At 49.4% G+C, this 12,691-nt stretch overlaps 5 protein-coding genes across 5 annotated transcripts; 2 read left to right on the top strand and 3 right to left on the bottom strand.

The window, feature by feature from the left end:
- Positions 1–188: 188 nt before the first annotated feature.
- On the bottom strand, positions 189–1,225 carry N7525_006295 (uncharacterized protein; the record flags this gene model as incomplete). The annotated part of the gene is made up of 2 exons (XM_002569188.2): positions 189–825; positions 891–1,225. The coding sequence occupies 2 exons, from the start codon at positions 1,223–1,225 to the stop codon at positions 189–191; spliced, it is 972 nt and encodes a 323-aa protein (XP_002569234.1).
- Positions 1,226–2,160: 935 nt separating this feature from the next.
- Positions 2,161–4,317, bottom strand: N7525_006294 (uncharacterized protein; the record flags this gene model as incomplete). Its single annotated transcript, XM_002569189.2, has 1 exon — positions 2,161–4,317. One exon carries the CDS (start codon positions 4,315–4,317, stop codon positions 2,161–2,163), a length of 2,157 nt encoding a protein of 718 aa, XP_002569235.2.
- A 591-nt stretch (positions 4,318–4,908) lies between these two features.
- Positions 4,909–6,726, top strand: N7525_006293 (uncharacterized protein; the record flags this gene model as incomplete). Its single annotated transcript, XM_002569190.1, has 5 exons — positions 4,909–5,100; positions 5,171–5,339; positions 5,395–5,548; positions 5,611–6,050; positions 6,107–6,726. 5 exons carry the CDS (start codon positions 4,909–4,911, stop codon positions 6,724–6,726), a joined length of 1,575 nt encoding a protein of 524 aa, XP_002569236.1.
- Positions 6,663–7,465, bottom strand: N7525_006292 (uncharacterized protein; the record flags this gene model as incomplete). Its single annotated transcript, XM_061213675.1, has 3 exons — positions 6,663–6,988; positions 7,048–7,166; positions 7,323–7,465. The coding sequence occupies 3 exons, from the start codon at positions 7,463–7,465 to the stop codon at positions 6,663–6,665; spliced, it is 588 nt and encodes a 195-aa protein (XP_061068106.1).
- A 1,937-nt stretch (positions 7,466–9,402) lies between these two features.
- N7525_006291 (uncharacterized protein) lies at positions 9,403–11,007 on the top strand (the record flags this gene model as incomplete). The annotated part of the gene is made up of 5 exons (XM_061213674.1): positions 9,403–9,534; positions 9,588–9,849; positions 9,901–10,026; positions 10,098–10,534; positions 10,588–11,007. The coding sequence occupies 5 exons, from the start codon at positions 9,403–9,405 to the stop codon at positions 11,005–11,007; spliced, it is 1,377 nt and encodes a 458-aa protein (XP_061068105.1).
- Between the last annotated feature and the right edge of the window lie 1,684 nt (positions 11,008–12,691).

Below are 12,691 nucleotides of genomic sequence, written 5' to 3'. Positions count from 1 at the left end.
TTGTGACCTCTGTTGCAAGTACTCAACGTGCATATTGTTCATGAAAGATATATACAGCGGAAGGTCGCATATTTCTCGCTGAGTGTTACATAGTTACAGGAATACAACCTTGAAATTTTTGGATGAGACGATTGTGATGTATCTAGTAATCAAATTCATAACATTTCAATGTGTGTCTATAGTGATCTCTAAACGGTGAACTTGATCTTGTTGGCTGGACCCGCTTCGACTGCAGCCTTGCGCACAGCTTCCTGTCCCACCTCCTCGAAGATATCATAGCCCCAATTCGCAGGGAAATTAAAGCGCTTGTGGCGCTCAAGATCGGTCAATTTGGCATACGCGCTATCCGGCAGAGTTTTCACCTGGAGGTTGGCCGCGATGCGCGACGGGGTCACACTCTTTGACAGTACAACAGTGCCGCGCTGTACACCCCAGCTGGCAAGAAGAGGGCCAGGGTCCATGTCGACCTCCTTCGCGACCTCGGCGACAACAGGGTCATCCACAGTACGAGGCTCTCCGGTCTGGTTATTGCCGAGGGGAGAGTAAGCTTCGATGATAATACCCTTGCTGCGGCAGAAATTGACCAGCTCGGGCTGCTGCAAGTATGGATGAGCTTCGATTTGGTTGGCTGCAGGCACAACATCGACCTTGCTCAATAGCTCTTCCAGGCGGCGAATGTTGAAGTTGGAGACACCGATCGCCTTTACTTTTCCCGTCGCCAGAAGCTTCTCCATCGCCTTGTAGGTGGTAATATAGTCGATGTCTGTTAGTTCGAAAACACCGTTCTCGTCCAGGGGGAACCACTTGTCGCCGCCTCGGAATGCACTGCCTGTATGTTAGTATCCTATTTCAAATCATTATTGGACATCATGAGTGGGCAGATAGCTTACCAAGGCCAGTGCATCAGGTATAAATCCAGGTAATCAACATCAAGATCCTTAAGGGTCTTGTTCAAGGCCGGCAGGACATCCTCAGGAGCGTGCTTTGTGTTCCAAAGCTTGCCAGTAATGAAGATCTCCTCGCGAGGCACACCGGACTTCTTGATACCAGCGCCAACCTCGGTCTCATTGCGGTAGATGGCGGCGCAATCGATGTGACGATATCCCTGCTTGAGTGCAACTTCGACCGCGTTCTCAACCTCAAGAGGTTTGGCTTGCCAGGTGCCAAAACCAACAGCTGGGATCTTGGCGCCGGTGTTAAGTGTAAAGTCTGTCTGGATGGTCATGGTGGATGCTAGGAGGAATGGAGGGAAGAGGAAGAAAGGAGAAAAGGGCGTCACTGGCAATTAAATTGATCAACTGGGACTTATAGCATCAGTTGCTTGTTCATCTCAAGGAAAATATTGGGAGCTGAAATAAAAACCATATTTCAAACACACTGCACTTGTGTACAGCCAAGACGAGATCGGAGGAAGGGTGGACCCGCGATCGGATAAGGGCGGAAAATGAAGAAGGAAAAGAACCGGCTAAGCAATTCGACAAAAAAGACCTCGGATAACTGCCGAGGTCCCGGGGAAAGTCCGGGGTTGTGTCTCTTGCAATTCCCCGGATTTCTGCGTTGGCACATGGTCTGGGCAAATAATGTAATCTGTTACTAGGTACCTAGGTAGGGACACTACGTTGGTTCTATTCTTCCCGTATGTACATGCCTTGACTCCACATGTCTGAATCCCATGGCTAATGAGGGCAGACAAGTACTAAAACTCTAGGCCATAGTAACGATATCACGTCGCTGATTGTTGCCTCGGTTTATATTCTTGCCTTTATAACTGCATCGGGAATTCTTAGAATGCAAGTCACACTTCTCAATGGGTATCACCTTTTCCGCCTTTGCTGCTTAGGCAATTGTGCTATCACTCAACATCTCGGTGGGTTACCTCCATTGACTGAACGTGAAAGCGACAAAAGCGGACGACACAATTGGCCAGAGACATTACAAGTATATTTGGTACATATGATATTGGGGGGTATCGAGGATCCATAACTACTTGACCTTACTCGGAGCTTAGAATCACTGTGCCCACATCTATTCAAGTTCCGGAGGTGTTGACCAGACAGTGCCTTAACGGTGCCTCTCGAACCAAAACGCAGGTCAGAAGGCAACCTTTTACCCTAGATGAGCTGGACGGGTCAGCAAGGTCACAAGCAGCGAAGTAATAGATCACTCACAAATAGGCAGGCTATCATACTGCGGCCAAAAATCAAGGGCTAAACCATCGTTCGTACCAAGATGGTCCAGTAGAAATTCGGTCTGTGGATCAAGTAAAGAGGTCGCAGCATGATTGTCGACCCCAGCCATATTACCTGCTGCTTCTTCGCCCGGTCTTGTGAAAATAGCTTGCGTGGCTATTCTATCCCCCTCCATTTGTCCAAGATCAAGTACCTCGCGGTGATATGCGGTAGAAGGAGAAAATACACCGGCAGTAATGCTTTGCTGGTTGGTCCCATTATCAGGATGGATATGGGGGTTTCTCAAAGATGAAGGTTGCGATCTTGTCAGCTCTCGACGCAGACCCTGGAGTATGACACTGTATCTCCACGGTGGTGCATTCCGAGCAGTGGCATCGGCAAGGTGGGCCTGTGCTCTCTCGCATAATCTGTAGAGCGTGGATTCGTCCAACGGGGAGGAGACAAAGAGAACATCCGGGCTCTGGTCAAAGCGAATATTGACTGGCGAAATCCGACCCCGTTGGACTTGAATGAGATAGAGGTAAATGATGGATAATGCGTTGAAAGCAATATATTGTGAGTACCAAAAAGATGAAAAGAGCTGCTTCTCCTGGGCAAAGGTGAGAATCAAGTCAATCGCGTCTCGTGCTGCCGCCAGACATGTGCTGAGATAATATTGGAAGCTTGCTTCGCATTCGGGCCAGATACGTGCATAATTACGGAGCAACAGAGGCCGGGTGATGAATGTCAAAGCGTGGTACCGTGCCAGCTGTAAAACTGTCAGCTGGCGTCGCATCCCAGGCATCAAGCTGTCCGGATGGACAACACCAGACAGGAATGCCGGCAACTCGGCATGCCATTCGGCGACCCTCCCACACGAGTCTCGAATGATATCAATCTGGCCTTTGGTTGAGACCCCCGTGACCATATATGGCTCCTTGGCAGCCTGTGTCAGAATGCGAGCCAGCATGGTATGAAACACAGGGGCATCCATTAAGCAATCCCGGTTGGAGATTTTCTTTTCGTGCCGGGTCAGGTCTCGATCATTAATGCGAGTGGGAAGCTCTTCGTCCAAATCCTCATCTTGCCATAGGCGGGGCCGACCAAGAATCACGCTCAGGTATTTGTCCAGAGTGTACGAGCACCAGAGGACGCGGCGTCGGCATTCCTTTCGTATCAAGTCCTCTTCATCAATTCCAAGTCGTGGCCGCTTATTGTGGAAACCCAAGGCCATCATCAACTGAACTGTAGTCCCAAATGTGAACCATGCCTTGTGTGCTCTCGACGAGCTTAGAAGGTACAGCACCATCAAAAAGCGAGCCTGAACCGACCCCAAACTCGGCGCCCCTGTCTCTTGCGACAGAAGGGATTCTGCCTTTGTATAATACAGCTCGCTTATTTGCCAGCCTGATTCGTCAGCATCTGTGATGTGCCCCTCTGAGTCTGGCTGAAACATTGCTGAGGTACAAAATATCAGAAGCAGAATTGCCCGAGAAGCTGTGTCTAGCAAGGCTTCTCGTGCGAATGTACCGCCTTCGTATAGATCATCGATCAGTAGCTCGACTGTCGGTCTGTGAAGGACGCGATAAGTCGGTGCTGCAAATTCAAAATATCGCCGGACCAAAACGTCCGCGGCTCGCCGATCAGGCCATTTTAATTCGGCTAGGCCAATATTGGGGACTATCCGGTCGCCATGGGAGAATATCGACACAGTTGATGCTGTCCCCTCACTCTGTTGGTCAACTAATAGCTTTGAGGGTGTTGCAGGCAGGTCCTGAACTACACGTCCAAGAAATGAATGCGCCGAGGTGGGCCCCAGGTATTGAGAAGCAATGTTAGTCGATCCTAGTTGACTTGGCGGGTCGACAGGAGTCACTGGCACAGTCTGCTCAAAGGCAGGAGCCGGAGATCTGTCGGAGACTTGGTATTGATTGCTGCCTCCACTCGAGCTTGTCGGCCGCTCTCTCCAACGGCTGCGAGAAGGTGGACTCACTGCGGCGCCTCTTCGGTAGGCAGCATCGTAGGTGCAAGACAGCTGCCGTTGTTCACAGGGCCCACAAGGCAATGTCCCCGTACACGCCTTCTTCTTCACTTTGCAGGCATCACAGGCGCGTGTCACCTTGCGCAGTTTACGTGCATCGCTGGCCATTTCCGACTACCGCAAGAGGAGCGGAAAAGTCAATGCACAGCCAAGCCGTTTTCAAGATTATGTACATGGGAGTTCGTTTAGTTTCTCCGACAATATTATCCGCTTCTCCGCTTCTCCGCCTCACGTGAGGAGGCTTAGACCCCAAGTCGGATAAAGTGCACATATATAATGGCGGATAAGCGGAGGACAAAGCAGGAAGGGGCGGGTAACTGATTTGGAATCCTCGGCAGGACCAACTTCCCCCGAAGAGGGGAATTGATATTCGACCGCCACTGAACTCTCGTTCTTTTTTACCCAATCAAAAGGACCCAAATGGGGCCACTTAGCTGGGTCGCGGGGAAGATATCGCGGGGGTGGGCTCGTGGCTCCAAGAAAACTTGACATCCCCTAACACGTGTAGCAGATGTGACCGCCATTAAGGAATAGTTAGGAGAACAAAGCAATCGTCTACGGGGTCTTTCCCTACGAGCCAACTTTGTTTTTCCGCATCCGGGGCGTATATATGTGGCTCGTTGCTAGGCTCGGTAGATAGTTTGTATCAACCGAATCTTTCGCCCCTTACTTCTCACCAAAGAGTGTGTGGTCGCAACTATGCCCCAAACTCAACTTGCTCCAGTGCCTCAAGCAGACAAAGACAATGAAAAATACTTCGGTTCCGAGGAAGTGGAAAAGTACTCCAACATCATCACCATCGACGACAACCAAGTGTTGGGTCTAACTCATGAAGATGCCGAATTCTATAACAATTTCTCAGTTGAAAGGAGGAAAAATGTGTTACGGAAGGTATGCACCCCTAATATTGCACTACAAGGAAGTCAGTCACCTGGGTAACTAACCTTTTCTAACCCTACAGGTTGACATCCGACTAGTCCCCATGTTGGCGGTATTGTACCTCGTGTCCCATTTGGATAGGGCAAATATCGGAAATGCGAAGATTGCAGGCCTGGTTGAGGACCTAGGCATGAGTGGGATTCAGTATAACATCGCACTTAGCCTGTTCTTCATCCCATACGTTCTTCTTGGTTCGTTTCCTTATCACCGGGTCCCTGAGCCCTACCCTTGCTGACCCATGATAAGAGGTACCCAGTAACATTCTACTGAAGAAGTTTGCCCGACCATCTGTTTATCTAGGCTTTCTGGTAGTTAGCTGGGGAATCATCGTGGTCTTAACTGGTGTGGTGCAGAACTTCGGTGGCTTGGTGGCTGTTCGTATCTTGCTGGGTGTCTTTGAGTATGTCCGCACTGATCCATTCCTTAACCATAGAGGACTTGGAATGCTAATGTGAAAAATAGGGCAGGATTCTTTCCAGGCGCAATCTACCTATGTTCGCATTGGTATATGCCTAAGAACCTAGCTACCCGGATTGCTTTCTTTTACTGCGCAAGTGCATTGTCCGGTGCATTTTCCGGCCTGCTCGCGGCCGGAATTGCAAGAATGGATGGTGTTGGTGGTTATGAAGGCTGGCGCTGGATCTTCATCCTCGAGGGCCTACTCACCGTTTTGCTCGGAGTGCTTTGCTTCTTTCTTCTGATCGATTCCCCCCGTCTATCCACCAAGTGGCTGGACCCCGACGAGATTCGCTTCTTGGAGCTACAACACTTTATCAAAGACGGTGGCCGGTTCAAGGAAGAGCAGAAAAAGGCTTCATGGAAAGATATGCGTGCTGTGATGCTAAACTGGAGGATGTACTTGCTTGCCTATATCCTGCTTTGCCAATCGGCTTGTTCCTATGGTTTGTCACCTAATCCTAACCGAATCAAGTGTGATTGACACTTACCTCCCCCGCAGGAACAAAGTTCACCCTCCCTACTATCACGAAGGGAATGGGTTTCGAAAACACCAATGCACAGCTCATGACGGTTCCGCCCTATGTTGCTGGTGCTATCTCTGCGGTCGTTTTCTCAACGTTGTCTGATCGATTCTACTGGCGCATGCCGTTTGTGGTAGCTCCAGTAATGCTTATCGTGATTGGCTATTCGATTATCATGGGCCTCAAGGGCGATCTAGAAGGCACCAACATCGGGCCGGGCTTCTTCGCCATTATCTTGACATGTATGGGCATATATCCTACGCACCCGGCGACAACTTCGTGGACTATGAATAACCTGGCCCCATCAAACCGCCGTGCCATCGGGAGCGCATTCAACATATGTATCGGCAACATTGGTGGTATTATCGGCAGCTATATGTATCTCGATCATGAAGACCCGACTTACCCCACGGGCTTTGGCTTATCTTTGGCATTTGGAGGAACTGCTCTGATGGCAGCTTTGATTCTCGAACTGTCCTTCTTTTGGGGAAACAAGCGCAAGGCCAAACTCAGCGAGGACGAAATACGTGAGAATTACACCGATGAGGAGCTCCTGGACATGGGAGACAAGTCACCGCTGTTCAAATATACACTGTGAAGCAAATTTATCTTATCCTTGAGCATAATGTCCTCGACGACAAGACCAAGCGGGTCTTCGGAAATCTTGAACATTTCCGGGCCGGGGTCCATGGACATTGGGCGGAGCAATGCTCGCCACAGGAGGAAATGTACATGAAGATAGTTGGGTTTCATGTTGACCATGAAGTCACGGTCCACCAGTCGCCGGTCGCATGTCTTGAGGTTACATTGGAGGCGGTAGCTTTGAGGGAGAGCATCCCATTGAGCATAAGCATCGGTCCCTATGAGTCTGCAGTATATATTAGCAAGGTGAGAAATAATGGAAATGAACAAAACGTACTTCCCCCGTCGTGCCCTTGCCTCGTAGCTCTCTCATCGGCGAAAACATCCACTATATCCTCTTTCAATATTCCACATAAAGCAGGCCACTTCGAGTCTGTCACAAGCTGAGCCCCCTCACTAGGATCCCGGACCGCTGGTCTGAGCTATGCTCTCTGGGCAGGCTGTATAAGTGTTCCTGGAAGATCAAAGTGACAAAACTTCTGTAAGATTCGGGGAGGTCGGCCCAGAACTATTGAGAAAATATTGGGACATTATTATCGGCGGGGTACGTACGACAGAAAGAAGGCTGCGTGATGAAGTCCACAAAGGAAATGAAGGGCGGTGCGAGATGCCTCCGTCTGTTGCTGGTGGTAGCCAAGGGCGTAAAGCAAGGCTGTCACGTCTCCGAGTTTCCGTAAAGAGAGATAACCTGGCATGTTTGTTCAAACCGAATGGAGTCTAAGCCAGAGATCACTTACTCTGGCCACCATCTGCCTGTGAATGAGATCTAAAATTCTCATACTGCAGAAAAGCTGTAGATCTTTCATACGAAAGTGTAAACCTTTGAAGGTTAAGTCATTTTATCCCTCTGAGTCATAATGGCTCTGCACAAGCTAAATCCAGAGAGGCTCAAGAGAAGGCTCCCTGAATACTCTCGGAATTGTCAGGACCGAGCTGTCCCTGGCCGGAGTGAATGTACGTCCGGTTCCGAAACGGGAATCTTCATCCCAAGAGAACTATTCCCGGCTACGAAAAAAGCCGGCTCTCCGAGCCCTATTGGAGTCGTGTTTTGAATGATCAATTGATCGTCAAGGTGTTGGTGGAGAAATGTCAAGCCTGGAATCTGCTCTCCCATTGGATACGTTCTGGATCTGGGGAATGGAAGGTACCCCCGCCCACGGGTGGACCAACTGGGAAAGCGCTCTCTCATTGGTTGTTTCCTCTGGAATCCGCCAAACTGGACGATGACTGGTCCAACTCCTTGGCTAGTAGCTCCACTCCAGTTGTCCAGCAGCCAGCCATTTTCGCCGGAAATTCACTGAGTAATGGGATCATCACACTGTTCGATCAGTAAAATTACTAAGCCAGGGAATTGATGAAGTCATCCATGGATGTACTGGCCCTCTTGGCCCATTTACCTTTTTGAATACACGTTATGTACATGTACGCATAGGTAGTTGGAGGTGACGGCTTCTGGTTTGCGGGGGCCGGGGGTTTATAGTTTCCAGGTTATTTCCTCTGTTAGGTAGCCCCTTCCTATCCGCATGGGTCCATAAACGGAAGGAATAAAGTTAGGATGTGGCAGATTGAGAAAGATCGTAGTCATCGTGGAAAGACTTGCTCAAAGGGGAAAAGTTTGAAAAGGGAAAGCAGGTCCCTAAACCTGGCACATCTAAACTCTAAGGCTGCCTGCATACCCGTGAACATCCATGAATGTACTTAAACAGATTGGGCAGATAGCGAGATAAGAGGAATCGCGCTAGTCTCGATTTAGTGATATTATTGACAGTCTCCACGTATGTCTACCTACGTACGCATGTATGTTATATGTACCGAGATGGGCAAGTACAAAGCATGCGGTTAAAGGGATAAATCTTCAAATGGTGTATGCCCACGGGAAACAGCTTTGCCAAGAGAGTCTTGGAAGCGGTAACAAACCTACTAACTATAATTCCACCACCTTCAAGGCTGGGCGTAGTTATCACTTCCGGATTGAAGAGCTCATTCTGCATGTCTTTGCTTTTTTAGGTGGCAAATCTGGTATGGCCTTTCCGGTATAATATCGCGGCCAGCGAATAGTATACCTATATATGTAAGCTGGTCAGAGCTTTGCTTTTTGAATAAAAATTTGTTTAATCTGTTTCGGAGAGCCAAGCCACGTAGACTTGGTCTCCCCAATTCACATATTTCGGCAATACAGGCGGGCTTAACGACGCCTACCGGGAAGTTGCCCGATAAGCTTCGCCAGTAACCATCCCCTCGCGACCTCGCGACCTGCAGGTAGAAGTTCTTCCCCGCAGCCGAAAAGTGGAGTTTCCGGTCTTGGAAATCCACTCCAATTGAGGGGAACAACATTGAAACCGGGTGATAAACGCTTCTCTCTGGGGTATTGAACCAAAAATTATGAAATGTCGAGAAAAAAAGAATACGTAGCTAGGGAAGGAATCGGGAATATAAGGTTGAGAGTGAGCGCGATTTACTTTGGGCGAGATACGACACCGAATACCCCTGATGCCCACGCCACCCTGATAACGGACCCATTAGGCCCTAATTCCGCTGAAACGTTGAGACGTGAGGGTTAAATAGTCTGTCCAACCCCAGGAAATGGATACCCAATTCACTCTTATTTTCTTGGCAGATAGACAGTCAATATATGAACATGTCACCGGACAAAAAACAAGATGAGCCCTCAACTCCCACTGCTTTTGATGTCGGCCAGGTCAATGAAAGCTCTCACGATGCCGTCTTCGGTACTATCACGGAGGACGGCCCAAACTATCGCAGTGTATGTGTCCCCTGTGACAGTAGTGGTCGTGATTCTCGCTAACAATACATTAGGTGGGTTGGCTAGGCACAGCCGTGCTGATGATGAAAACCCAAATAGGCCTCGGTGTCCTCTCCATCCCAGTGGCCTTCGATGCCCTAGGTGTAGTTCCCGGTGTGATTTGCTTGTGTGCCATCGCTGCGATTACAACATGGTCCGACTATATTATTGGCGTCTTTAAACTTAGACATCGCGAGGTGTACGGCATTGACGATGTCGGTGAGCTTCTTCTTGGCAAGCCTGGTCGAATCGTCCTTGGGGGTGCCTTTGTTCTCTGTAAGTCACCTACATAGCAAACGCTTTATACTATTTACTAACATCTCATAGGGTGGATCTTCGTCGCGGGCTCTGGTATGCTCGGCGTCTCCATCGGTCTCAACGCAGTCTCCTCCCACGCCACTTGCACCGCCGTCTATGTTGCTGTTGCCGCCATCCTCGGATTTCTGTTCGGCAGTATCCAGACATTAGGACGCATCTCATGGCTTGCGTGGCTGGGACTTTTTAGCATTCTGACTTCCAGTGAGTGATGCTCTCCACGCGGTGTATCCAAGCTAACCGTCTTATTGTCCTCATCGTGACGGTCGCCGTCGGTATCGAAGATCGCCCTTCCGCCGCCCCACAAGACGTTGTCTGGGTACCCGATTACGAGATTGTGAAGAGCGATGTATCGTTCACCGATGCTATTACCGCCGTCTCATCACTCGTGTTTGCGTTTGCCGGCACCCCAGCATTCTTTTCTATCGCATCTGAGATGCGCGAGCCTCGCCATTACAACCGGTCTCTGATCATTTGCCAATCCGTCGTCACTGGATACTATCTCGTGATCGGTATCGTTATCTACTATTTCTGCGGATCATACGTCTCGTCTCCTGCCCTCGGGTCGGCTGGCCCAACTATCAAGATTGTCAGCTATGGCTTCGCGCTCCCTGGGTTGATCGTGAGCACACTACTTTTTGTCCACGTAAGTCCTGTTCAAACGCTACGTGTCGGTTTATCAGGACTAATAATGCCTAGATCACGGCGAAGTATATTTTTGTCCGCATCCTCGGTAACTCGCGGCATTTGGTAGCCAATACTGTTATTCACTGGGCCGTCTGGCTTGGCTGTACCTTAGGTACTACGATAATTGCATATATCATCGCCAGCGCTATTCCCGTATTTAGCGACCTTGTCTCACTTGTCGGTGCCTTGCTTGGTACGCCCATGTGCTTTCAACCGATGGCCGGTATGTGGCTGTACGACAACTGGGGCAAGGGCAAGAACAACAGAACCACTAAATGGGTCATCATGGTTGCCTGGTGTGCCTTTATTATAGCAGCAGGAACCTTTTTGATGATCGGGGGAACTTATGGGTCCATTGTTACCATTATGAACACTTACAAGGAGTCTGGGGGTTCGGCTGCCTGGTCTTGCGCTGACAACTCAAGCTCGTAGAGCGATGCTCCTCAGAGGCCCGGACATCGACGGCTATGGTTATTGGATAACCACATAGTATCGCCTCTTTACATCTGCCAATGTACAGTAAAACTACCGAGAATGTTACAGTTGCATGAAGCTCTAAGGATACCCAGAACGCTTATCCGTGAGGTCGGTTAATGGCTCTTGTAGCAATTAGGCTTCACCGAGCAACACCACGGACGGCGAAGTGTCATTATGGACGTGACAACATGTTAAAAGCCCCCGAAACTGCGAAACAGGGCCCCAATGAACAGCCTTCTGCCCCGAAGGTTTTACGCTGACTCCGCCCGTCGGTTGCCGTATTTAACCGAGCGAAGAGAGGGATGGGGAAATATGTGGTTCATAAGCGCTGAATATGATTCAACCAACGATCATGGAATTCGACTGGCATTATTAGGCACAGTGATACCTAGGTAGCTTCCTTGGAAGGTTGTACTAACAAATTAGTAAGCCTGAGTGGGTGCCCAGGTGCCAATGGATGTAAGATGATGACCGGGTCCGGCAAGCCAGGAAAAGTGATAGAAGTTGCTTGATTTCCATTCGTAAGGAGGTCTATTTACGTGCTGTTTGCTTATAACTTTGTAAAGGTTGCTTGTTTATTGCCCTACTAACAGAGTTTTCAACCGACAACGACTCTCATGTATACTGCAGGTCGTGCACATCTGCACCTTCACCTTCACTTTTAAGTCACATCATCTTCATCTCACCGTTGTCCACATCTACCGTACAGCGCCTCAAGGGGAGGTGAGCTTCCCCCGTTGTCCTTCATTATCAGCTGTACGCAGGATGGTGGTCGCGTCTTTATCTTGTGTTCTGGTCTTACCGGCCTCCACATCTTCTCCATCGCACATCCTTCACATCGACCGTATAGCGTCTCAGGGTGGGATGCCGTTTCTACTGGATCAAGCCTTTCCCGGTGGGCCTTCATCCAAAACGAATCTTCATCTACATCACATCCGCACGTTGGAACCCCCCACCCCCCATACCCTTGCGAAGGTGCAGAGCGGCCAGGGGTCAGTTGGGTGGGTGGTTTTGACAGTTAATATCTGGATCATGTCTGGTTTTATACTGGGCGAGATTAATATAGTGTAGGTACGCGAGAGGCCTTAATGATCAAAATGCTAACTTTTTCTACCCAGATACCTCCCTGTGGTTCAACGACCCGCTACAACACTGAGATGGGAAACAAGGACAACCAAATGAAAGAAAGAAAGACACCAAAAAAGACACCAAAAAAGACACCGGAAAAGACACTTCAACTATTGGAGTGTGGTCGCACCTGCCTACTCCCAAGGCTTAAAATAGGCAAGAAGGTGAGGCTACTAAGCCTAATCGGGGATTCCAAGGCTAGCCTATTCTCTCCGTCACTTCTTGTTATAACGACAGTATTACCAACCTTGGAATTACCGACCCAAGTCAACCTCCGAAGCTATCATGCCGTCCAAATTCAATCTGTGACATAAGGTCTTTGGTCTCATTTTCGAGACCTCCTCGGAAAGAACTCGAGGGTGTATCTACCATGCCGCATAACTCGTGAAGACCTCGAAAAGACGAATGGCGGTTTGCGAAGACAAACCGAAAATTTCCCAACCCTTGCTGTGGGTGAGTTTAGTATGAACCATATTGAGACGATGGTTCGGCTAACACCATCCGATCAAGA

Source organism: Penicillium rubens (assembly GCF_028828025.1).
Source record: "Penicillium rubens strain IBT 27055 chromosome Unknown utg000003l_segment0_segment0, whole genome shotgun sequence".
NCBI lineage: Eukaryota > Fungi > Ascomycota > Eurotiomycetes > Eurotiales > Aspergillaceae > Penicillium > Penicillium rubens.
The sequence above is the reverse complement of the archived record's forward strand: the minus strand, read 5'-3'. Positions and strand labels throughout refer to the sequence as shown.